The sequence below is a fragment of the Carassius auratus genome, chromosome 32 (genome assembly GCF_003368295.1).
Source record: "Carassius auratus strain Wakin chromosome 32, ASM336829v1, whole genome shotgun sequence".
Classification (NCBI taxonomy): domain Eukaryota; kingdom Metazoa; phylum Chordata; class Actinopteri; order Cypriniformes; family Cyprinidae; genus Carassius; species Carassius auratus.
Genome location: NC_039274.1, coordinates 28,587,227 through 28,614,824, shown reverse-complemented (window position 1 = coordinate 28,614,824; position 27,598 = coordinate 28,587,227). Strand labels below are relative to the sequence as shown.

Here is a 27,598-nt window from a genome sequence, read left to right as displayed (position 1 = left end):
GTTTATTGTATGTCCACCTGCCTTTGACTGTGGGACATCTGTGCACTGTTTGTTAATACCCAAAAGAAGCAAAAACGGAAGAAACTGCACTTTGAAAAACCCATTGTATGATTCTCTTTTTAGATTCTGTTTTCAGATATTAAAAATGACCATATTTATAATTTGTGTCATCCTTTATTTGGACATTACAAGCCTTAAGAAATCACATGTAAAACATTTGTGCTGACACAATTTCAGTATATTAAGGCTGTTTGTAAGGGGGAAAACGACCAGAATATTAGAGGCACAGTACTTGTTCTCAACTGTAAAAATTGGATTCTGTTGATAATAGATTTTTTTTTTCTTCTAAATAACAAATTAAAATATTTATTATTTTTAAGCCTTTGAAAAACTAGAGAACTATATTGTTAGGGGGAGCGTTTGGCAAAAAAAAAAAAAAAAAAAAAACAGGGGAAATATTCTATTTCTAATCTCTTGAAAACTTTGTGCCACAAATTAATTGCGACATGATCGTTACATTCTGCTTTGGTGAAATAGTGTAGAAATATATCTGACATTATTTACAGGCTTGTGCAAATCATTGCATAAAAACAGGCAGACTTGACTTTTTTTGTTATTTTAATTTTTTTATGAATCCCTGATTGTGACAGTAAAACAGTAGAATACCAGCTCAGTGATGCGCTATAAAACTCTGCTCAGAAAAACAAGCTTTCCTGATTATGTAGTACTACATCATACGGTGATGCACATGAGAGATGAAAGTCATACTGTCAAAATGCATTAATGGCAAAATAGAGCAATCAAGGCAACTGATCCCAGAAGGGTTACAACAGTCATGGAAAACCTGGAAATATCAAGGAATGGGATTCCCAGGCTTGCAAAACTCAGGAAAGTGGTGGGGAAAACCATGTTAATGTTTAGTGAAAACATTTTTCTTGCTCAACTCCAAAACTCTTAATTGGATAGAATTTTTTTTTTATTATTTAATTTTTTTTTTTTTTTTTTTGTTTTGTTTTGTTTTGTAGTCTCTGTAAGAAAAGTTAAATAAAACTGGATTGGTTGAAAAACGTTTGGTCAAATCATATGGGAACCCAGCTTTTAAGAAATTTTGCAATATCTTGTAATGTCTATTATTTTTAGCAAGTGGACGCTGTCCTCTAGGCCTTAAATTAAGTTAATATAATAATTTAAAGTTGATTCAAATTTGGAATAAGTCCAGTATTTTCTTCTGGGTGCTTCTGAGTGGAGTTTAGCTCTATTCACATTTTTTTCTCTTAATGATGAGTGTAAATGGCCCATCATCAAGGCCTTTGATGAGTGTCCAGGCCTCAAAGCGCGTGAGACCCTGCAGAGACGAGTCCTGTATCTGCAGTACCTCATCACCAGACGTCAGCCCCTTTTGCTCAGCATCACTCCCTGCCAGAGAAAATACAGTATAAACTTAGATGATTCATGTTACAAACTGATTTGTAGACCCACATGAAATCTGATCCCACATAACTTCACAAAAAGATGTTTGCAGAATGGGAAAACCACCAATTCAGTTCTTCACATTCCCTACACCATGTTTGTTGGTTTATCAAATATTTTGATTATTTTGATTTTGCTTTCAGCTAACTGAAAATAATTAGATTTTGAAAAACACTTTTTGTCCAGAATTTTACAATCTGAAAATGTTTCACATTTTTTCCAAAGAAACAAGCAACCTTGAAATAAACATGACATTTTCAAGCAGAAAGACTGAAATAGTATTTCCTTGTCAAGTGTATTATATAGTTCCTTCTTAGAAGAATTTTTTTTTACAGTGCAGTAACCTAAACACAAATTTAGCATTGCATCACTTGCTCAACAATGGATCATCTGCAGTGAATGGGTGCCGTCAGAATGAGAGTCAAAACAGCTGATAAAAACATTTTGCTTCACAGGATATTAACTGGAGGACTGTTGTGGCATGGGTTACTTGTGAATTATTGTGATGTATTTATCAGCTGTTCGGACCCTCATTCTGACGGCACCCATTCACTGCAGAGGATCCAACAGTGTACGAGTGATAGAATGCTACATTTTTCCAAATCTGTTCTGATGAAGACACAAGCTCATCTACGCCTTGGATGGCCTGAGGGTGAGTACATTAAGCAAGTTTAAATTTTGGGGGGAGTTTTTCCTGTAAGGTTCAGTCATAGTCTCACCTGTAAATATTCTGTTGACGGTTAGTGGTCTGTCTCCATTAATGGAGCCTTTTCCTCCCTCAAGACTAAATCCAACTCCCCCTGCGTTCTTCTCCAGCTCGATTGTTACAACTTCACCTCCATCGTCCCCTAAGAGTCATTTGTGGAATCAAAAACCGTACAGAATTAATTTACGCATATTTTGCATATTTATATTTGTGCACTGTTTGGATAAGATTCATTTTCTAAAGGACATTTGAGTAACAATTCTTAAAATGCTGCATCCAGATACATCATAAAACCCAAAGAAAATAGTAAAAGACTAAATCCATAATGGCAGCACTAGACATTTGGCTTTCATTATAAATTATTGTGTAAAAATAAAATTCCATCAAAGTTATCTACAACTGTTCATTTTCTCTGCATTTTCTATCAAAGTTGTGTACGAACAACTAATGTGTTGGATATGGATAGAATTAGTACGTTTGTGAAACATGAATCCTCAGTGAAAACTAGTCCAGTTTTTTTATTTGACTCTAGTCATAAAGTTTTTTTATTACACAACATGTAGCTCTTGTAACATTCCTGTATTGTTTTTGTGCCCTATCAAACGTTGCCATTAAACATTAAAGCCATCTCTGTGGTGACGTCAGTGATGCTGGCTCACCTGTGACGCTGCTCTCTGCCCCGCTGCTGCAGCTTGACTCAATGTTAGTGCCTTCCTTCCCTTCTGCATCTTTGTTCTTGGACACCACTATCACCGCTTGCTTCATGTTGCGGGCCTGCCTGAGAATTGCCGTGGCATCGTTGTGTGTGATGTTTTTTAGTGTTTGGCCGTTAATGGACAGCACCTCATCTCCTTTTTCAATGGTGCCCTCCTGAGCAGCCAGACCACTGGGGAACACCCTGTGAACCTGAAGGAAGACGTTTGGGTACATATACAGTAAATAAAATGAACTATTGTTTTGTTAGCATTAACTGTATACATTTTGCATTTACAGATACAGTGGAACCACTGCGCATTTGTAACTGTATCCTAAATTATTCTAAAAGTTTAGGGTCAGTATGATTATTGGAAAGAAGCCTTTATGCTCACCAAGGCTGCATTTATTTGGTCAAAAATACTATATTTAATTACTATTTAAAATAACTGTATTCCATTTGAATAGATTTTAAAATGTAATTTATTCTTGAGATGCAAAGCTGAATTTTCAGCACCATTACTCATTACAAAAAAACTCTTATTATTATCAATGTTGAAAACTGTTGTGCTGTTCATTTCAATCTTTTGTAACATTAATGTATTTAATGCATTCTTGCTGAATAAAAGTATTATTTAAAAAAAGTGAATTTTTTCCTTGTACAAGATTGTAAGAAAACACGGTCAATTTTTTTTTTTTTTTTTCATACAAAAAAAGTGCATGATGATATTCACTGTCAAGCTCAAAAAAAATGCCCTCAGAAGTAGTGTACTGTGACATACGATTTTGGCTAAGAAACAGACCAAAATCATCCCTTCTGGTAAAGATTTCACATTTCATGTGCAAAAATAAACGTGAAAGCATAGGGATCGATTTTTGTCAGTGACATCAAATCTTTCTTAATTGAGTGCACACATGAATGAGATTTCCAGAGGTTTTAAAGCTTGGATATTCTACCCAAGATCTTAATTTGTGTTTCAGGGAAGCAAGAAAGTAATACCGATCTGCTTGTGAGCAAATGATGACAAAATGAAAGAGGCTGTGTCTCCTGTTGACAGGTGAAGTAGATGAGCTGTGGTGTGGGGTTTATGGAGATAAAGAGACGTCACTCACTGTAGTTGCTTTGTTCTCCAGATCAATACCGCCAGCAATGCTGAAACCCAAGCCAGCTCCTTCTTCTTTATGGAGAATCACAACGTGGATGTCTTCCAGTTGCTAGTGGACATTAAGAAATCCAAATCAGCCTTATTCTGTGGTTCAAAAACACTTTTGCAGAACTGCATTTAGCATAGCAGTTATTCTTGAACATGCTTTGTAAAGAACAGCTGCCTCAAGGATTTGGCGGGCTGAATCCTGTTCCCACTCTATTACATCATGCAGTTTGAGAGAAATATAGAGAAATTGGCCTTCCCTGGTGTTAAATAGCACATAAGCATCTCATTAATAATTATTATGTCAAAATCACATGAGCATCTGGCACTGTCTTAAAAGATGACACTTGTCTAAACATAATTCATTTGAATGTAAATATAACTTTGTAACCAAAGTGTCCTCAAGTGCAAAGCCTGATTTTAAGGCACACTTATTGAATTTGTCCTGGGACCTCAGCCAAAAAGGCCAGAAATGCATCCCAAATTGTGATTTTTGGAAGAAATTGTTTCACTGAGTATGTTATGGATCAAATCCATGCTTTAGTATGAATATGAAATGTTGGAATGGTTATAACCTATAAAGTCGGCCTCAATGAGTCACACGTGGCCTTATGGGATAGTAAAGTCTCCACTCCAGAATCCCAGCAGAAGTAGCAGGTAATCTGGTATTTATATTTGCATATGGTTTTATAATATTGCTTATTCAAACAAATTCGACATAAACTGTTTTTATTTTTATTTAATTTTTTATCATACTCTATATTATTTATAAGAACTTCCAAAGTGATTTGATTATTAAAAAAACTTTTATTTAGTTTATTTATTTATAAATACAACAACAACAAAATATATATATATATTAAGATCTTGAAAGCCTTAGTCTAGTGGTTAGAGTTAAAACTATCCTGTGACATGACTTGCTAAACTCCATCTGAAATGACTGAGAGACTGCATAGAAAAATCAATTGTCTCACCACAGTACCATATAAAAAAACTATAGAAAAATCGGTAGCACTTTATTTTACAGTCCTGTTCCTCGTGTACATACTATGTACTTATTATAGTAATTACAATAACTATGTAATAACTAGGTCCTAACCCTGAACCTACCCCCAAACCTAACCCTACCCCATGTAGATACGTTGTGTTACCAGAACTTTCTTAGATAAATATACTGTAAGTTCACTATAAGTACATGTTAGTACACGTACTGTAAAATAAAGTGCAACCGAAAAATCTAAAACGATTCTTTGATTCACTAAATCCATAATGCAACCCTGCTAACTACACAAATATAGCTAACCAAATATAGTTAACCACTATTGACACTTCCTCTTTTTCTGCATTTTGCTTCTACAGCATAAAGCACCTTATGTCTAAAGACCTGTAAACAATGTATATTGCCTAATTAACCTGAAGCAATATAGACAGCTTTGTTTAACTGAAGAGTTGATTGGTCAAGGAAATGGTCATACATGCAAAACAGTGCAGCAAAATGCACCCAAGAAGGAGATTACAACACTGCTGTGCCAGGAAGTCCCATTCTTGACCAAGAGATGCATGTTTTATTATATATTTTCAACTCAGTAAGCAAAAGAGCTTCAAAATGTAGCAGCACACAAAAAAAAGCTCACTGACCTTTAAGAGGACTTCATTTTTGCTGTTTTGTTATAAAGAACCGATGATGTTTTGTTATAAAGAACCGATGATTCCTCTGTCACACCTCTCATACATATTCAGGTTTGCAGAGCAGGATATGGAAGTAAGCAATGCTAGATAATAGCTAACAGCATGTACTTTGTTGTATCAAACCAGAGCATAACCCACCCTTAGGGTTTCTTCATCCAGATCCTTGACTTCCTGGATCATCTGCTGTATCTCCTGTGGTGGAAGGGCTGAGATCATGGACTGGGCACAGACATCAGAGGCTGAAGTGAGCGGTCGTTCAGGTTTATATTCTTCATTCTCGCACTCCTCCCCTCTCTCGATGGTACGCTCTCTCAATTTTGCCAAGCTGGAGACCAAATATAATAAGTTAGCTTGATTGAAAGTGCTACAGTACCACTGCTCCTGGAGGATGACCATCATGCAGAGTTCAGCTCCAGTCTTAATCAAACACACCTGAACCAGCTAACCAAGGTGTTCAGAATTATTTGAAAATATGTCTTTGGAGCAGGGTTGTGGCCCTGTAGGAAGGTGTCCCTGCCCTGACCATTGGTTCCCAACCACGTTTCTGCCCCTTCAACGCTGCACATTTTGAACATCTCCTTTGTCTGACACACCCATTTCAGGTCTTGGAGTCTCGACTAATGAGACGGTGATCTGAATCGGGTGTTACAGAGTTCATTAAGGAGACATGCAAAACGTAGGGGGTGAGTAGGGTATGGCGCCAGGAACCACTGCCTCCGCAGCCCCCTCGACTACCTTTTGGGACACTGCCAAGGCAAGGTTGGTTTCTAGAGCAGGGGTGTCCAATCCTGCCCCTGGATATCTGATGTCCTGCAGAATGCAACTCAAATTTGTTCCTACACACCTGCATGAAAGTTTCTAGTAAAGGATCTAAATACCTTGATTAGCTTTGTCAGGTGTGTTTATTTAAGGATGAAGCGAATCTCTGCAGGACAGCAGGCCTCCAGGAGCAGGATTGGACAACTTGGGATTGGGACACACTATACCGTTTTTAAAACTGGTTGACAGCACAGACTTAAAGACAGTTTCAACCAAAGTTTAACATTATAATTCTCAGAATGTGCATACTGCGCCTAGCCATGAAATTGTGTCAAGCCTCGAACCGGGCCAGCCCCCTTCCCCCTGCCCAAATCGAGCTTAAAATCTTCAGTTGTGTGGCCAGCCTTAGACTTTTTCGAACTACAAGCTAATTTTATGTTCCACTTGCACATATTGTGGCCAGTTGACTAACATATCACCACATTTATCTGTAGATAACTTTAGCTCGAATATGCATGACAGGAAATAGTTTTTTTTTTCTAATGGTGATACAAACTAGTATGAGAACTTAGAAGATATTAGCATGAAATGGTCTGTTCTTTGTGACTAACTCAAAAGAGCTGCATTTCCACTTCTTGTTTCATTTAAAACAGATTCCAGAATGATTCAAACCTCTGCAATGCCTTTATAATGCAGTCTGTTCTCAACATGAAAGAAGTTGACATTGTTGGCTTCAGTCCCTGCAAGTGATCTTATCCCCTACCTTCAGCCAACACAACACTGCACAGAGTGTAATTATACCCCAAATGCTTTCATCTTCCAAGCGCATTTGTCCTACAACGTTTTCAGTGATAATATGCTTGGATAAGTTGCATACCTTACAGAGAAACCCTTTTCGCTGTTCTCTAGTGGTGTTGAATGTGGGGGGTTTTCACCAGGAGAGTCTTCCTCTAGTAGGTCGTCAATAGAGGATTCTAGTGGGGCGCTCCAGGGGTTCCCAAACCGAATGCAAGGAGACTGTGGCAGGGATTGCATGGACCGCATCAAAGCATTGGACACTTGGTTGCTGAAGGACAAGATGATCCCTAGGCTCTCCCCGTCAAGGCCGCTTGAGTTGGGGGCTTCCGAAGAGGGACTGAGGGGTAGACTCCGGGTCCTCAAGCTCGCTGCATGAGTTCCTGCACCTTCGTTTTTTTCTGCAGGACCCTCCTTTGAGCTGCTCGATCTCCTCGGGACGTGGCTTGACAGGGACAAATCGTCTTGAGAAGTTAAGGGTTCTTGCTCAGTCTCCGTAGCAGGTGGAACCTCTTTTGTAGAGTCAAGAGCAGGTTCCTCAGCAGTTATCGGCTTACAGGGCTCTGAATTCTGAGAAGCTGATTGTTTTTCTTCCTCTGCAGGATGGGGCTCTGAAATGATATCTGAACCGATGGAAGCTGGTTGCTGCATTTCTTCTTTTGGAGGTTGGGTGGTGGCTGAAATTGTTGGTGTAGACTGGCAGTCATCAGTATTGTGTAAGTTGCATGTGGTAACTTTAGTTCTCCCTGCACTGCTGTAGTCTGCAGATGAGGTTTTAGCAGTCTTCTCCACTGGAGGAAGTGATGCAGTTGGGGCCAGTCGCCTGCTTGGCCTTTCAGATCCATCTGGACTAGAGAAAGTCTCAAATGAGTTGATCCTTTGCCTGATTGACGAATTGGCTCCCGATGAAGCGGCCCTCAGACTTATCCCAAAAGTCCTGGCAGTATCTTGACTCCTGAAATCCGGATGCTTCAAAGCTTCTGTTATCGGTTTCCCAGACTTAATGTTCTTAATGCTCTGACGTGCCCATGCAGACTTTGGAGCCACCGGGGGGCCTTTTTTGACATTGGGAGATTGCTCAGGTTTGGAGTCTGAGGTGGTGTTAGTGGTTTCAGAGGCAGTGCCGTTAACCTCACTATCTCCATTAAGGTCACTCATGGTTTTGTAGCAGTATTGCTGGTTCTCTGGACTGTCGGTCAGCTTTACCCAGGGGTCAAGTGGCTGATCTGTACTGACCTCCAAATGAGCCTGACGTATCAGGCCGACCCGCTTACTTGGACTACACACTTTAGATGTGGATTCTGGACCTGTAACATAACAGTGTTCACGTCCTTTTAATTTTCTTTTAAATGAGCTTTCGAATAGAGAAGTGCAAAGTGAGAACTAACTCGCATGCTGCCTCACATCCAATATTTGTCACAATTGTTTTATTTTCATTCAAATATAGAACAACTGTAATATGAATGTTTAAATGAAAAAATAAAAAACCTTTTTAAAAAAAACTTGCTATACAGGAACTTTCTGACATCAGATGGACTATGAAATGTAAAGTCTCAGCATTCATGTTTTGAACTTACTCAGAATAATATAAAATAAATATCTAAATCGAAGTTATGCAACATACATGACATGTTTTTATTTTTGTTATTCAACAAATCAGTAGTAGGTGTATTTCAGGTTAACATACCTCTGTGCTGTCTGTCCCCTCTCTGTGTTGAGACTCTGTTACGCTCAGAGATACAGGCAGATGGTTGAGTTCCGACTTCTGCGCATTCAACCACTTCCTGTCACAAAAACAGGAAATCGTTGGCTGTGTTTGAGTCTTACAAAGAATTCGAAAAGGTGTAGAAATGCATCCGGCATCATTTCGTCATGCATCACAGTTGCGTACAGAAACCCAGGCATATTCACACGCTATAGCCATGCCTCATGCCAAACACCCGAGCATTTTAATACCTGAATCACACATATGACAAAAAGATGCACTATTGTGCAAATAAATGTTTCAAACAATTCAAACAATTGTCAGTGAACACTGATATGAACATGTCCAGAAAGAGGGAGCATGAATTTCTACGTACATTTTTAAACAGAAGCCTTGAGATCTTTCTCAAAGCCCTGTATAGACTGCAGAAAAACTAGATGCATGTGGAGGGACAATAAAACAATGGATGAGATGAGGATAAGATTTTAAATAATGATAAGCACTGTAAAATTGATGTCTATTTAGGCATAAATGTATATATTTCTTAAGTAAATATATATTAGTATGAAGAAAATAAATTTGTGAATATATATACAAGTGCATGTTTTAGATCAGTACCCATTTTTCAAGTTTTTCATAACTGAGTAGTTTATGTCAATATGATCCTATGGTGTGACAAATTATGGTGTGAAAATATTCGCTGTAGTCTGAGCACCTAAATACCTCTTGTTTCATCTGATTGACCCCCTGTTATGGCACACTTTTTTTGTAGAATAAATTAAACCAAATGAATCAAATAATGCATTTCTACAATGACATTGACTACTGAACATTTTTATTTTTGTATATTTCTATATTTAAAAGTAGATAATGCCAATGTATTTAAACTGTAGCTTTCGTATTGTTAATTTTGACACATTTCTGTTTTACACAGATCTTAATGAGGACAGTCACCCTGTTGAACAATTTCCTCATTTTATCAGAAATGACTTCATATAAAACACAACAATGGACACACACTGTTATGTTTATATATAATTTTCTATTTGCTTTCCAGTCAGATCGATTAAAAAAATCCAGTCAAACAACATGAGGAAAAAAAATGAAATGCCATTTTTTTTCTTTGACAAATATTACAGCTTGGACATTTATTGTGCAAGATGTTCTCATGCATTACCCATAAAAAAATTGCCAATAAGGCAAGGGTTGCAGTTAAGCCAATCATGTCTTGAATTACTCGGCTACCATTTATGGGCAATGCATCAGTTACAGTGAAAACGTCCTACTTGTATAGTCTTTTCGACAGAGAGCAAAAATTAAGTAGTATGATATGCAATGCAATGTGTAGATTTAAACCTGTATATAATTAATTTACCGGGCATAACCTTACTGACATATGTATTGCTCTGCAAAACTACACAAGGAAGAGAAAACAAAGAAATAAACATTGTAACTGAGCCAAAATATTCTTTGTTTATATAAAAATGTTGCATTTCATAAATGTGACTTGCCCTACCTGGCAGTTGCTTTGCGACAGCAGCAGATCTCCCTCTTTCACTGGTGAACCTCGGCTAGAGCTGCTTGAATCAGTCAGCACTTCCTGACTGCTGACTTCCTGTCGTCTGCAGTACCTCCATGGCTGGTTTGTTGCTCCTTGCATAGAGCTCCTCACCACACCTGCATGCACATCTAATGTTTTTTGTCCAGTGAAATTCATTGGACATTTACTGGGGATGTTATAGTCGTCATCGGTGAATGAGGCTGGAGACAGTGTGTAATTAAGTGAAGTTTCACTGTTGGTTGTTAAAGAGACGTCCATGCTCTGGACTCTGGAGACGTGCTCCGGCTCCAGGAAGGATTGAGTGGTGAGGCTGGCCGGTATACAGCGCTGGCTGTAGCCTCCCTCACTGCACGATCGGATCATGGGTTTATGTGCTCGTCTACAGGTCTGCTGACTCGTGCTCCGGTCCTGACAGCGGATGCACTTCTGTCTGCTGTGAGAACAGCCATCGGATCTCTTCAGACCTGAGATCAGATAAAGACACGTCTAAACCAACTACTGAATTCCTTCACAGTAGAAATAATCATGGACAAGTTCATTTTGTAACCAAGACACTAAGCATACATGACACATCTGAGTCTTTAATTCATGTCCAGGGTTCCAGCACTTTTTGGCCTATGAATCTCCATGAGTTCATAATTAATAGGTAATTATTCATAATTAAAGGTTTCCATTTAGTGCCAATCCTTTTAATTGGATTTAAATTATTATCATTATTATGCAAACAAATTGATACTTAGATCTTGACTGCGCAGTTTAATTGTACTCTACACAAATACTTACAAAATACAATATCTAACAGAGTAGTATAATATTTTGATATATATTTTTATGATTAATATGATTAATTATTATATATATATATATTATATATATATATATATAATTATTATTATTATTAATAACTTATTTCCTTTGAGGTCTGGTAATCTAAAAATCAGATAATTTCCATCCATTTCCAAGTTTTCCATGACTGTAGGAACCCTGTTATAAATGACTGTATGAAGTCCTGTTATAAATGATGATGTCTCAGGTGGGCATTTTTATTGTTTGCAATATTGTCATCTAATTTTTAGTCCAAGTCATGAGTCTCAAGTTCCCACTTCTATGTTTACACTATAACTAAAACAGTGTTCAACTTGGCCTGTTTTGCACATGTATGTAAGCAGCATTATTTTCCAGTAAATCTAACTAAATCCAAACACAACCTCCTAATGCTAAGATGCATTACTTTTTGTGGTCCTCATAATATTAATTAGATTTAATGAAAATGTTGATCCACTTCTGGTAGCATTAATAAAAGAAGTACGCAGTGACCCCGGAATCACTTGACTTGCTGCATACAGTAGATCTACAGTTACAGTTGCAATTACGCTGCAACATTACTTAAAACCTGCAGATGCAGGATGTGTGAAACAGGCCTTGGAAATGAGTGTCACAAGTTGATTTCAGAGCAAACTAAAGATCAATAACTCACTGCTGTTACATCCGTCCATACTCCACTGACTCCTGTCTCTCCTCAGTCTCCTGTGCTCCACAGCCTGAGCGATGGCCTCTTTCAGCTGCTGCTCAGAAACCTTCAAACGCATGCAATTTTATGTCTTAGCACTCTCTGACAACTTAGAGCAATGAAGACAAAAGTTGACTGATCACAGCCACAGTGAAGTGTTAATTGTTTTAGCACAGCTTTTGTTAGTGTGACTTAGTAAATCTGGCCTGTGAGAATCTCTACATGTCTGAAAGGAAAGCAGACCTACTTTTGGGTCAGGGTGTCGACTGATGATGATCTGAACCGGTCCTGGGCTGCACTGACTCAGAACCGTGTACACATCGTTCAGCGTCATGTTGCAAACCACCGTGTCATTGATCTCCATGATCTCATCGCCACATCTGACAAACATTCACATAAACAACTTACTACCACCCCAGCAACTGCACACATTATTACAACATTTCACAACGCTGCAGTTTGGTTCCTTTTAAATAACCAACTCATGAAAATCAAAGACTGTTGCCATGAATAACACAGTGTGCAGTTTATATAGGCCTTTTCAGCTTAAAGCATCTTAATATTAAAGTAAAACATTGTGGAAGCTTGCCTACCTGGAAGTAGCCTCACAACATCAATTTAACTAGTTTTTGCTTTGATAAAACCAGAGCATTGTTGAAAAGAGCTTATCCAACACTCTTTTGCCACAACTTAATTTCATTAAGTCCAATCAATTTATATTGTAAACTTTAAGTTAACTCAATAATTTTGTGTTGAGACTACATATATATCGTTTTTGTTGACCTAACTAACTGGGCAGTGGATCTGTAATTCCCAGCATGCTTTGCTAAATTGAGATTATTAAGATAAGTCAAACTTTCTGAATGGAGAAAATAGTTTGAAAGGGTGCATAGAAATCTAGAAAGCTAGAGGCAGGTGAGTGTTTATCAATGTTGGAGCAAAACTCTTCAGGACTGTGAATCTCTCCTGGGCCGACGTTGGCCATCCTTGCTGTAGATTAAGGCCATTTAAATTAAGAAACTGTACCAAAGCCAACACTAGCATCTCATATGATCTTTGTCTGTTTTATTGATGTGTCATACCTTAGTCGTCCATCCATGTGGGCCACTGATCCTGGTGACAGCGTGTGAATGTAGATTCCCGGGCAGCTGCCAGCTGAAGGTACACAGCACAGGCCAATTCCTAAACCTACACCAAACTCTGGGAAAAAGCAGAAAATGGAAAAAGACACGTTTAGAAATACATTTTTACATTTTCTTCTCAGATGTTTGTAGGCATCATAATCTTATTATAATAACATATGATTTTAGCAGGGCTGTAACCAGCAAGTAATTAGAAATGGCCAAACTGTCCCCTCCAATATGTAATATTTAACCAAAAAAGTCATATTTTCAGCACTCGTCAGCGGCGAAATGACCGAGCTTCCAGCGCAGCGGAGCTTCAGTAAAAGAGTGCGGGGTAAGATTTTCTAAATATTCCTAGACATTTGACCTTTTTTTATAATAAAAATGTCAAATTACCCTGTAATATCCAGTGATGCAACCTACTGTACTCAACTCATATGAATGATTTTCTTTCTACGGTGAAACACCAAACAAGCAACTCAATTCTAGTCATTTCTACTATGCAAATATAGGCACTAAAGCCTTCAAGCTTCAAAAAGCATGATAAATCATCATTACAATATCATAAAACAAGTCCACCTTTGCATTGTATAATACTCTTCTTCTGTCACACAGTAGCTTTGCATGAGAATTGCACTGAATTTGAATCTTATTAAATTTTATAGCCTTGCACAGTTTGGAAGGCTGATTGACTAAATATTTCACGGCCATTGTACTACTGTGTATGTGATGAACAGAACGTTGATCACTGAGATTTGGATGCTCACCCTTCTGCAGCGTGATCTCCATCATGATTCTGTCCTGGGCTTTCGCGGGGTTATTTAGGCAGTCATAGTCTCCCAGATCAGCACTGACTCGACTGATACCAGTGCCGGAGCTCAGAGATCTGGATCGGCATAACTGAGACACCTGGCCATGGCTGCCCGGCACGGCACCCATCCGCAGACTGGTCCTCACCACCAGCGTTAACAAACCCTTCTTCACTTGCTTCAGAAAGACAAACACAGTTTATTACTGGTAAAACCTGATGGATTAATGATAGATCGACATATTGTCTAAGTTTCAGGTTAAAAATGGGTCGCTATGATTGTTTTTATTAGAATTACACTGTATTGTAACTGTTTTGTAAATTTTGTTTTTCATATTTTTTGCACATTAAAATTTTTTATATAAATATTATATAGAATATATAAAAATATATATATATATTTATATAGAATATAAAAAATTATAATATATATATATATATATATATATATATATATATGAAGCTGAAATAAAATATAAATATTAAATGGAAAAAATAAATAAATATACACATAAATGTAAAAATTTATTTGAGGTTAAATATGTTTTTTTCCACTAATAGTTAACCAATTAGAGTTTTTACTGTGGCAATTTACTGTGTAATTTTTATTTTTAAGTTATATCAGCCATCAGCTCTTAAAACATCCCATTAGTCTACCAATATACATATGTTTCTTATAGTTCAACTTTAAAATATGAAGCCATCCAGGTGAGTTTACTAACTTTAAACTTGTGTAAGGCATCTTCATGGGTCACGCCGTGCAGAGATTCACCATTCAATTCCAGTATCTCATCTCCTGTAAATCAGAAACTGTAATATAGTTTTTTTTGTATCCTTTTCTGGGTAATGCTGCTGTGAGTGTTGATGGGGAAAGCTTCATTTTGAACTAAGTGTCTGGATAGATCTGGATAGATATTAAATATATATATTTAATTTAATGAGTCCACCTTCCTGTAGTCTTCCATCAGCAGCCGCTGCACCTCCAGGAAAGATGGTCTTCACGTAAATCCCCATTGGGCCACACATGCTGTCTCTTCCTCCTACTATACTGAATCCCAGACCCTGGAATACCGGGAACAACCATTCATATATTAAAAATTCAATGCAACATATTCTTTGCTGCATATATGTGTGTGAATACCTTTCCATGGCCCTTCATGAGGACGATGTTGGAGATGATGAAGGCCTGTACGCCACTGCCGGAAGGGACCAAATGTGCTGCACTTAGAGAGCGAGATGGTCTAACCACAGCCTGCAGAGACCAGAAAGAGCACAAATAATGTGGTAAGCAGGTCAAGGGCCTATATTCAGGGCCAAAAAGGATGATATGAGATGTTTTCATTTCATGAAATTCTGCTACACAAAGCAGAAGTAGTCATAGTGTATTTGAGTTAGATGTGCCATTCCCATGACATTCATTAAAAATAGACACTTTACTGATGTGGAGAGGGAAAGCACTTTGTAGAGAGCACTTCTAGAGAACGAGAGATGCTTTGAGCACTTACTGCAACAGCCATTTATTTGATTACTAGTATAATGATGACCTTATAAAATAAAATGCAACAGCTGAAAGATCAGGCATTCACCACTCACTGCCGTTCTCTCATCTAGAACTGTTCAGTCCTGAGCTAAACAGCTGCACTACTAATTTATTTCAGAGGAAACACCCACTATTTATTCACTAACCTTCCGCAATCCAGTATAACCAGGCACTTTGGTATAATTAAACTCATTTTCATTCTTTTTCGCAGTGAAGTCCTCCACAACCTTACACTCACAATCGGCCTGCAAGATGAGGGACTGTGCTAGACACATAGTGATCAGCACGGTGAACTTGTTTGTGTCACTTGATTTATACTGTGCAATAAAAATGTTGAGATTTTTTTTTACATCTGGTATATCGGACACAATTGAAAAAAGAATTTAGAATTGAGCATTTGATTTTATAATTAACCACTTATAATCATTTAAAAATTAAAAAAATAACATAAAACATAATAATAACATAAAACGCAAATACTTTTAATTTTATACTTAAAGCAATATATATATATAGTGTGTGTGTGTGTGTGTGTGTGTGTGTGTGTGTGTGTGTGTGTGTGTGTGTGTGTGTGTGTGTGTGTGTGTGTGTGTGTGGTGTATAACTTAATTATGGAATAAATTTAAATGTATAACATATAAAGTAATTTTGACCATACAAGTATTGTTACTGTAAATAAAGCCTAAACACATATATATATATATGGAAAAGCTAATTTTGAATATTAATAAATACTGTAATAGTAGCTTTAAATAACACATGACCATATGTTATAGTGTTAGACCATGACAATTTCTGAATGACCAATTTTTGCAGCTTAGTTTAAATAAATAATGTCGGCAGACATGAGAGAATACTTTGTATTAATATGACCTGTTTTTTATTATAAAAGAGCAACTAACATTAAAATAAGTTCAAATTAAAAAAACAAATATGGAAGACAATGGCTACCATAAACTGTTTGGTTGCCAACATTCTTCAAAATATCTTCTTTTGTGATCAGCAGGAGAAAGAAACCAAATCGCTTTTATATCACTTTCCTGTTTGAATTCACACACTCTTTTCCTATTAGTCTATACTGTAAAGCAGCTTTGACACAATCTGTATTGTTAAAAGCGCTATTCAAATAAAGGTGACTTGACTTGGCTTTATATATCCATTTAATGCAACCAAAAGAGTCCAGATTCTGTGAGCGTCTCTCCATCTCTCACCTGTGGAATGCTATGAGGGATTTCCAGCTGCTGAGAGAGAGACTTCCTGTTTCCGTAAAAGCCTGCGCTGGCGTGAGCGGGACACGGGAACAGCTCTGGTGTCTTCATAATGATGGTATCCAAGTCTCCGATCCAGTACGGGTGAACACCTGAAACCATGTGGATATTTGAAGTTACATAAGACGTGCTCTCGATGTTGGACAATCTGAAAAACAGTCCGAGTCCGAGCAAAAAAAACATGTGTTCACATCTTCTCTGCGATGAGTTTATGACGTTATGTAATGAAGAGGATGCTATTCTTCAGTGCATTGGGAATAGCACAATTAAATGAAACTACTGTTTAAAAATCAACACTGAGAGATTCACTGGGATAGTGCTATGACTCTTGCATTGAGTTGAAGGTGTCTTGAGTTGGCTTGTGTTCATGCAGGTTTGTCTCACTGGTGGAGTTGGAGCGAGATCTTTTGCATGACGTCTCTTGGCAGCTCTGATCCTCGTTGTCGATGTTCTTGCTGTCATCGTCTGAGACCTTAATAACTGGCATCTGCAAACACACACATGGTATTAGTATGCTAGGAGAAACAGTATATAACTGTAATGTAATAACACTTTATAATATTAATCTTTTTACTGTGCCTTAGTTAATAAATGCATCATTAATGAGCATAAGAGATTAATAAAAAAAAAACTTTTGGACCATTAAAAAATATATATCTTTCTGACCCTAAACTTTCAAACTGTAAATATCTCAAAACATTATTTTTTTTCAATAAGAAAACATAAGAAACTGGCATCCATAACATATTCATTTTACTCATACCACACACCCCTCTTTCTAAAGATAGAAACATCTGACCCTTATTAAGCTAAAGCTCACAAAGATCACTGAACCTGAGGATTTTCCAGCTGAAGGGAAAAACAGGGTTTGCTCCGCACCTTCAAGTTATTGTTGTTTCCCATTGCCTCCTTTTCTCCAAAAGCGTAGCCAAGCTGGTCTGATTCAGTGACATTAGCGGACAGAGCTCTGCTTTCACATGGAGAGAAACCCTGCAGTGCAAACAACAGATAAACATGCCATGATTCTCCTCAAAGTCTGAATGGACAATGCCAAAACCCCTGTACCATTCTGTGTCTCTTTTTCCGTCCTGAATTAAATTAGTTTCTGCTGCATCTGGGATCTGCTCAGTGTCTTGGATGGATTCTGTGTTGGTTAAAGTCTGTTTAATCACATTTGACTTGTGCATTTCAGATCTGTTTGAAGAGAGGTCCAACCAAGTCTGCTTAGATGGTTCTGTGATGTTTGCTAAGGTAAGCATCACTATTGTTTTTTTTTTATATATATACTTTGGGTCAGTGATTTGATGAAACCATAACTTGTCTCACACCATTTGCACTTTGGAAAATAAGTACATTTTTAATTGTTTAAGTGATCAGACATACAATTTTCATCTGGTAAATGATAAAGGCTAAATAATAACATATTTTACATTAAAAAAGGACCCAAGCCATATCTAGCAAATTTATGGTGGGCTCTTTTGACTGATGCCAGTAAGTAAAAAAACTGACCAAAATGTATTTAAATTTATGTTTTAAACATTGAAGTTCAATTAAATGTATATTTAAAAAAAAAATATATATATAGTTTTATACCATCATATACCAAAATATATTTCAGGGGCACGAAAATACATTTATAATCAGTAAATACAAAATACATTTCTAATTACAGTAGCCTTAATTTAGGCTAAATGAAACATAAATCAATCAAAGATTCACAGTATATTCACAGTATATTTATGTGTGTGTGTGTGTGTTGCATGTGGGAGAGAGAGAGAAACCAAAATAATAAATAAATACATAAATTTTTGGGGAGCATTGTGTTATTTACAACAGATTAAGTATTTCTTTAATTGTGAGATATGTATTTTCTTAAACTAAAATACTGTACAGAGGGAAAATAAATGCTTTTAAAAATATACATAAAAGTGGCCAAAAATATGTATTACTAGAAAATATATTTGCATATATTTTAAAACATATGTTAACAAATGTTTTGGCTATTTTTTTGAATATTTTGAGTGTAAAAAAAATGACATTTTGTTCAGTTAATGTAAACTCATGAAAGTCGTTGACATTCATTATTTTTCTTTTTGTCTTGTTTGAGTGAACATAACTTATATAATTCCTTAACTCCATAGCAAAATGGTTAATTTTACTGAAAAGAATCAAGCAGTTATTAAAACTGTTTCAGCCATTTATAAGAGTCCCTATACTTTTTTCCAAAGCAGTCAATTTCATGATATTTTTCCAGTTCACTGATTAGTTTAAGTCTTTCTGTAATATGGCTACTTGAAACCAATCTCAACTAAACAGCACAGTCATTTTGACTTTTCAAACAAGAACAATAGATGGTTTGCTCAGAGAAATAGTCCTTCTGATTTTGTAAAGCAATGTGTGCCTGCTTACAGAGGCATAGCTGAGTTTGTAGGAGTGTAGGAGTTATTTGGGTTCTCGGCCGGTCGTCTGACATTTTCAGAATGCTTAGAATAGACGTTCATCTATTCCCAACCCACAGAACTGGCCTCAGATCAGATCAGAGGAATGTTTTTAATAGACACACAGCTGATAAAGTCTTACTTCAGTCTTCAGCACAGGCCTTTTCTCTGGATCAGCCTCCAGTTTTGTTTGATTGTTTATAATCTGTCCGTTAAACGGGGCAAGTCTGTCTCCAAAGTAGATATACGTGTCCCTAGAGACAGAAAACATCAGAATATGTGCATTAAGGCACTTACGTTTATGCTGTTATATGCAGAGAGCTGTGTGTATGTGTGGTGCATGTTTACACACTTGCATTTTTCATGGGAACATGTGAATAGGACATGAGTTCAACAATAAGGATGGCATGGGTCTTTTTTATCATTATTATTCATATTTTACTACCATTAATAATAGGAAGAAGAAGAAGAAGACTGTGCATTATTATTATTACTATTATTATTATTATTATTATTAATATTATTATTATTATTATTATTATTATATTACTATTATTATTATTTATTTAAATTGTATTACTTTAAATTAAAATGTATTTGTAACAATATTATAATTATGTTTGTTTCATGTAAATAACTTTATTTTGAGTTCCACCATACAATTTATTTATTATAATTATTTAATAAGAAACATTTTAATTTGTTTCAATTAATTACAGTTTATAAAAATTACTGTTTTAATCATTTTTATGTATTGGACATAATTTTATTTAGAGTTCCTCAATACACTTCATTTATTCTTTTTATTATTTTATTATTGAACTATTTTTTATCACTTTTAAATATACAATTTTTTAATAAATAATATTTAACTTTTAATAATAATAAGTTATCTTTGCATATTTGTCTTGTGAGAAAATATCAGAGTCAGAGTGTAAACATTTCTGTAGGATTTATTTTTAATTTAAATCAAAGATGAAAAAAACACTGAAATAGTAATCATTGTAAAATGCACTACAATTATCTTTGCAATTAACTGTTTTTACAGTGTATTAACTATATAAATGCTTCAGTGAAATGACCCAGCAGAAAGATCCTTATTGTTGAACCCTGTGTTTGGAAAACATATAAACCAGTCAGAATGAGCTGATTATTACCTGTGTAAATCTCGTCCAACAGTAGCACCACTGTTGCCGGACTGAAGTTTGTTATCACCCACTTGTAGAGCCTCTTCCCGTGTGGCGACACACATTCTCCAGAAACTGCTTTCCTGTTTCAGAGGAGCCATCAGATCAGGCAGACAAGGCACTACTATTCCTCCATATAAAAAGAGCTGTTAACAACCAGAAATATCTACGGTTGTACAGCTGAGGTAAATATGACCATAACAGCTGTGCTTTATTAGACCATGAACCACATCTGTGACCCTTTACAGGCCCTACTATAAAGAGCTGCAATGTTTCACCAAATTAACTAGATGAGTAATAAAGATTGGCACTGGCTCGTTTTACCGGGGTAACTTCATATATACAGGGCTTAGGAAACAAAAATCATCATGATCAAAACTGCCAAGTGCTTATAAAATATTCACTCCCACTTTTGCTGGAAATATCATAATAACATACTCATACTATTTCTGCAGCATGCAGTATGTTTGCTCTGCACATTATGCAAATGTTGTGTATGCATGCAATATTCACGCAATCATTTGTGAAACACTGTATCCCATAATGCAATATGGTTGATTTGACCTTTCATTTTCAGTCTGATGAATAAATCATTTGGCTGCGATCTTGATGTTATTTTACCTTAGTACCAAGGATACCTTACCTTATATAAAATTATATATATATATATATATATATATATATATATATATATATATATATATATATATATATATATATATATATATATATATATATATATATATATATATATATATATGTATATATATTACTTGACTCTGTATAATGCATATTAAAGCAGTGTTTATAATGCTTTGTTTACTGCGGTAACCAAGGAAACGCTGTAACGCTGCTGGCAGAGAGCGAATCTGCTTCCCAATCAACCCATCTGCTGTTTTTGTTTTGTGCAGATGTTTCATGTAGCATAATTTCACAAAATTTAAGTCAGACCATTCTGCTTCAGATTTCAGAATAATGCAATCTAATTTAGATTAAAAACTGCTCATGCAGCATGAATGCAGAATCTTTGATTGGATCATGATTAAAATCCAGTGGTTGCCTCTAATTGAATGGAAAGAGCACAGGGTAAGCCTTAGTTTATTTAAATGAAGAGATTTAATTGGATTGTATTATTGGAATGTAATATTTATTTATTTAATTTGGCATACGTTATATAAGTTTCACAAAGAAATGTTCAATATTTTGTCCAAGCATTAATAAAATGACATATTTTAATTTAGAATGTGTCTTGAATCTCATTTTGCAAAATAGAATAAAAAAGGGACAATATCATATCGTGAAATTAGTAGGATGAATTGTATCGCACCATGAGTTGAATGAATCTTTACATGCCTAGTTATAATGAACGGAAATAAAAAAACCTTTTTGAGCAGTGAGTGGATTGTAATTACTGCCTCTGATTGGCCACTGCGTTTAAGAAATCAACAGATATGTCTGTTATTGGCTACACTGTTCATCTAAATTGCTCTAGGTTGAACTTGTATTGGCGATCTTTTCTAATATAGAACTTGGTTTATTTCAGTTATAACATGGGTTGTTACTGTTTTGGTGTTGGTGTCCGTTCTTGTCTAAATTGGTTGATCTTGGCCAGATTAAGTTATGCCACATGTCAATCATCTGGCTATATCATTCCTTTCAGAACATAGCTTATCTCTTATTCATAAAGTCCCAGCAGTGCCATTACAGAGTAAATGTTGTGACAGTGTTGTGCAAAGGTCACGTGGTATTTTATCAGTATGTTATAAGACTTCACATGAATGTCCTGTGTGAGCTGTATAAGTGCTGCGTTCTGTGACCCTCTGTATCACAACAAGCTCTCTTTTGTGCAGGAGTAATGAGCTGGGCAGGACCACAGAATCTCCCAACACACCAGCCATGTGAAAATGATTCATTTCAGCAGGAGACATCCCTGTGATCCAGGCAGGCAAGCCAGATTTAACACTGCATGGAAAACTTTTGAGAAATACTCTGGCATGAGCAGATATCATCACCATGATACAATTTCTAAAAGTTTTATAGGTCTCAGTCTCGTATTACACATTGTATGATTATTGCACTGAATTTTTGTCCATGGTCATTTGTAATGTAATGCAATGTGATACAACAACTTATTTTGTATTATTGTGCCATCATCTATTTAATAATTTATGTTTTCTTTCCTTTTGCCCTTTTCTTTGGTTTTCATTGTACTACATAATAAACAAACTTGCCTTACAAATATATAAACACTACAGTGACTGGCAAACACATATGTTTTCTTCTATGCAATCCAATGCAATGCCCTGAGCTGTAAATAGGTTCCACTACTTTTAATTAATTCATGAATTAGGCCTAAACTGTTTGTCTGCTAAATGCATAAATGTAAGTGTCAAAACATATATAGCAACCCAAATTATTCACAATTGAAAAAAGAGTCATAGAAACCTAAATACAGGTCCTTCTACATCTGACATAAGTTCATTCTATCTGTGCAGCTCACTTGTGTGATGTCATCCCAGGCAACCAATAGGAAAACTCATCAGTAACACATACCTTGATGGAGAAGGACCTCCTCATAGTTCTTTTGGGGCCCTCTTGAGGTGCCTGGACACTGACGCTCCTCGTAATGTACTTTTCCGAACTTCCCACTGGCCCTTCCAGTGGGTCCCAGTGGTGTTTCTCCTCCAACCCTGCGTCCCAGGGCTCACGGTACCTCTCTTCTGGACTGGACGCGTCCTCATTGTTGCTGGAGCTGCAGATGATGAGCGACCGTGACAGGATGGCCAGTTTCTTGGAGCGCAGTCCCGGTTTGCCCCTCTCCATCCTCTTGGTTCTCCTCCTGTGATGCTGCTGCTGGTGGTGGGAGTTTCTCAGAGGCAGGATGGCCACAGAGGGAGGTTCTCTCCCAGGATGCATCACTGCTAATGGAGCGGGCCGCTCTGCAGAAGAGAGAAATTAGAAAATTCAGTTAGGAGTCCATTCTTCCATCCTCCTGTGCCCTAAGTGTTCTCAGAAATCACAGAGGCTACAGATGAAGATAAAAGACCACTTCTTGGCTGATCCATGACGGGGGAAAAAGAGAAGGTATTGCCCAATGACTGTGAGTTTTTTTTTTTTTTTTGGTAATTATTATTATTATTGTGTGCATTCAAAATCAGGGAAATATATACAGCTGAAGTGGACTGCACAGACATGAAGGGATAGTTGACTGTAAATAGAATAAAATAAAAATAGCAAAAATAAAATTAGAATGGAATACAATAGAAATACAGTTGTAAATAAAGATTACTGAAGTGCATTTTAAAAGAAAATACTATTTTAGTCTTTACTTAAATATTTCATTTTATTCAATGACAGAGTTTTCAATAAGAACAAAAAAGCACCATACGTCACTTAGGACTTGGATCTGACTTGAGGGTTGGTAAATAAAGACAGAAATCTTATTTTTGGTTGAACTGCCCCTTTAAGACATTTTGATTTTGGCTCTTCATTTAAATGTAAGATCATCAATTGTATCTTTCTAAATAGAAAATGCAATCAAATCATACAAATCTCTCAAATGCAAACAGAAATGTAATCATTATTATGAGCACAATATTCATGGTTTTGTTGTTTTCTTTCCTTACAGGCATGACAGGATCCATCATGCATTATAAATGAGTGGCTGCACATACATTACCAGTCATGTGAGATGAGCTCATATTCATGCTGACATGGGGGAATATACTGTGACTGCTGGCGTCTAAACTGTGATGTACTTTGGTGAGAATGAAGTCATAGTCACCTCGTGGTGATAGTGAGCATTACTGCACCAAAAGGAGAAGATTTCATGACCTCTCAGATATTCATGCATTATGAAGTCCTTTTGTGCTATTGTCTGCAAGAAGCTCTGGGGGTCTGAGACTCAACAGATTGATTCTGTCGGCACGCTCAGTCAGTAAACTTCCTGCATTGGAGTCAGCAGTTATTTCCTGATATTGCTCCTATGTACTGCACAGATGACACTCAAGCTTTAAATGTGAGGGGCGGTAGATACAGACAGATCAGGTAAATAATATCTGACATAATTACTTTATCATGGTAGTTTATTGATCATGGCAGGATTCATAAAATTCACTCGCTTTATCGTTTCGTTTTACTCGTTTCGGCTTCAGTCCTTCAGTAAAAGGTGGGGGTGGGGGGTGCTCTCGTGTGGGTTAGGTTTGATATCTTTGGGTGAACTATCCCTCAACTATGTTCTGAGGCCAATATATAGTCATAACACATTCTCTCCATCATCTGTCAAACATTTATTTGACATTGGATCCACATCACTTTTACATCAATCACTTATATGGAAAGACATGACACTCGGTATCATTCAGACCGCTCATATGAGAATTAAAACATTTCCCCTGTCTGAAGTCTAGAAATATTATGACCTCGACAAACGAGACTTTATGAGAGCAGCTCCCACTTCTGGCCTCCTGGGGTGGTGGGGGTCTTGCTTGCTACACTAACCATAGTTTAACCATGGGACACACATCACTTCTTCTTCTTCACTTCACTTTAAACACTACATTACCCAGCAGTTCTTTTGTTTTCTCTGGCACTGGTTGCCACATAAAGTCCCAAGTTCAAATACTGACAAATGACTCTAGTGTCCACGAAGTGTTCTAAGGTTCTGGTGCTGCTGAAGTTTGACAGGGTAATTAGTCTACCGAGAGAGCTTTGTCTGGGCTCGTTAGCAGCTTGGATCCTGTTGCAATGAACAGTGAGGCTCTTTTCCAACACCTAGCGAGCTGCTTAGTTACATAGACGGCATTTAAAGTAATCATAGACGTGCTGCTGATGTGAAAGATGTTCAGAAATGTAGGCGAAATGATTATTCACAAGTCATTCTTTGTCATGTCAACAAGAAACGCACGTCAAGACACTACTGCTGCATGCATGTGCTATTGGAAAATTCCCATTTCCCACTTATGAAGTCATGGTTATGAGCTTGTCGCATTCAAGGGCTTTGTTGTCGGAAAGAATAAAATGATTCATCGCGCCAGACAGTCTATTTACACGCTATTTAACACCTGAAGGCAGCATAAAAGCGTGTTAACCATGGAATTTGTAATTTTAAAGTTTGGATTTATCTATTAAAAGAGATGTGAATGTGACCGTTCAGTTCACAGAGCAAGGAGATTTTTAGCGATTGAAACCTCGAGTTTCACTTTGTTTCTCACATCAAGCTATCACATATTTTTGAATGGTGCATGTTGTTTGGTATTCTGTTATTGCGCTTTTTGTTATTTTTGGAATAAATTATTTTGACTACTTGTAATAAAACAGTATGGCAAAATACATTCAAGATGACAAATGAAGTGAGAGAAATGCTTTAAATCATAAATATACTTAGAATTAATTCTTCAAACAGAGCCTGTGTGTTTGTGGGGTCTTGCACAAGCTAATTCTGTTTTTTCTTAATGGCTGTCTGCATGTATCACTGAGATGAATGGGTTATTCATGAGGAAAAATGCCTTGTGCTTGCCTTCTTTAGGCCAGAGCAAAAGTAGCAAATCTGCCAACACTTCTTGCAATCACTGAGATCAGCTCTCTGGCTGATAGTCTACATTTGCATGTATTCATTTAGCACAAGCTTTTATCCAAAGCGACTAACAGATGAGGAATAAAAACAAGAATCTTCACTTTTTCTATCTTTTTTTTTTTTTTTTTTTTAACATTTTAAAACTAGTAAATTGTCAATTGTTTAATGTGATCCTTTAAATAAAAAAAAAAATGAAAGAAAATGCAAAAAAAAAATTGCACATTGCAATATTGGTAAATTAATGTGATCTGAGCTATGCAATTTAATTTACCTCCAAGAATAACTATGTTTGTAGTGTGTAAGTTAACTAGTACATAATGTTATACTAAAAAAAGTAAACTGACCTAAAATGGTAAGTTTTAAAGGCTTGTTCATTCTATTTTTGTCATTTGCAACAATATTTTCCAACTGTGCAGAATATAATTTGCAGTAATTTCAGTGGCACAGTATGAAATCGTTTCCCATTTGAAATGTGTTGACCTAAACATTGATGTAATGGCACAGAGCCGTCATACTGTTTAGTTTAAGTTTGAAGGACTTTTGAAAGAAAAAAAGACTAAAAATAACACTGTTTCATGGAAATGATGACGTGAAATGATGATTTGACAGAAGTAGCATTTAGATAAATAAATAGCCATTAAAACCTTTAAGAAAATGTGTTTGTTTGTTAGTTCCTGTCCTCCCTGTTGATCAGATGGCCTTTTGTCAAAAACAATACAACTGAATTATGCATGAAACATAATAGTGGTTGCCAGGGTGCCCTTGGTGGTTGCTAGGGTAATTATTGATATTTGCAAACTAACTGAATAGCTAGTTTAACTCTAGATTGTTTTGTTTTCACGTTCCCCTTGTTTATTACCCCTCTCTCTTAAACACCTCAGCCATTGTTTATGACCGTATAAACAATTCCTGTTTTAATCGAAAGCATTTGTCAGATCCCAGCAAGCAGAGTGTTTTAAAATCAAACCATTTCCATATTATGCAATGACCAAAAGCCGTCCCAGCAAACCCCGCATTCAATTATTCTGAGACACAACTTTCAACTTTTTTATAATGGTAATAAATTATATGTTACGCTCAGTATGAATCAGCGCATATTATGCTTCCACTGATGCATTGGGCAGACTGCATGGTTTAGCTGGGACCATGTTGATGGATCTGTCTCCATCCGATCTAATTATGACAAACATTAGCGTCTGGAGTTCAGGACAGTATCAAAGGAAACATGCACAAGCTCTGGGATACGTGTGCGGCGATTGCATGCAAAGCTATTACATCTGCATTTGCTTGGTTGATGCCGTTTAACCTGATATGGTGAACTTATGTGTGTTTGTGTCTTAAACATCTGTTTCTGAGCTCTGAGTCAGGTGTGGCTAAACGTCGCATGTAAGTTTCCACCGAAGAGGAATGAAAGACTCACCAAAGCTGAGCATTATTGGCTTCTTGAAGTGAAATGATCCATGTGTTGCGAGTCTCGTCCTAGCAGAAGTTTGGTAGAGTATTCCAGAAGGAAGAAGCTGGTCAGTTCACCATGATAGAAGTCCACTGCTGAACAAGTTCCCCCTCTATGCTCAGAAATGTCTCTCTCTTGCTCGCCCTCTCTCACTCAGAGTAGTGCC

General features: G+C 36.6%; 1 protein-coding gene across 1 annotated transcript; it reads right to left on the bottom strand.

The window, feature by feature from the left end:
- Window positions 1–600: 600 nt before the first annotated feature.
- Window positions 601–27,598, bottom strand: LOC113052013 (pro-interleukin-16-like). The gene is made up of 23 exons (XM_026216255.1): window positions 27,400–27,598; window positions 22,958–23,343; window positions 20,375–20,487; window positions 19,360–19,471; window positions 17,659–17,769; window positions 17,164–17,266; window positions 16,723–16,871; window positions 15,113–15,223; window positions 14,919–15,033; window positions 14,694–14,767; window positions 13,931–14,150; window positions 13,122–13,239; window positions 12,287–12,419; window positions 12,007–12,106; window positions 10,485–10,993; window positions 9,345–9,401; window positions 8,951–9,047; window positions 7,346–8,570; window positions 5,848–6,034; window positions 3,983–4,084; window positions 2,836–3,082; window positions 2,190–2,318; window positions 601–1,416 (listed from the first exon to the last, which is right to left on the bottom strand). The coding sequence occupies exons 1-23, from the start codon at window positions 27,410–27,412 to the stop codon at window positions 1,256–1,258; spliced, it is 4,572 nt and encodes a 1,523-aa protein (XP_026072040.1). The 5' UTR covers window positions 27,413–27,598; the 3' UTR covers window positions 601–1,255.

Excerpts from the sequence above, each read along its gene's own strand:
- LOC113052013 (XM_026216255.1), bottom strand. Across the intron at positions 19,472-20,374 it reads GTTGGACGAGATTTACACAG|GGACACGTATATCTACTTTG; the intron begins GTAATAATCAGC and ends TTCTGTCTCTAG. Across the intron at positions 12,107-12,286 it reads GTCGACACCCTGACCCAAAA|GTTTCTGAGCAGCAGCTGAA; the intron begins GTAGGTCTGCTT and ends ATGCGTTTGAAG.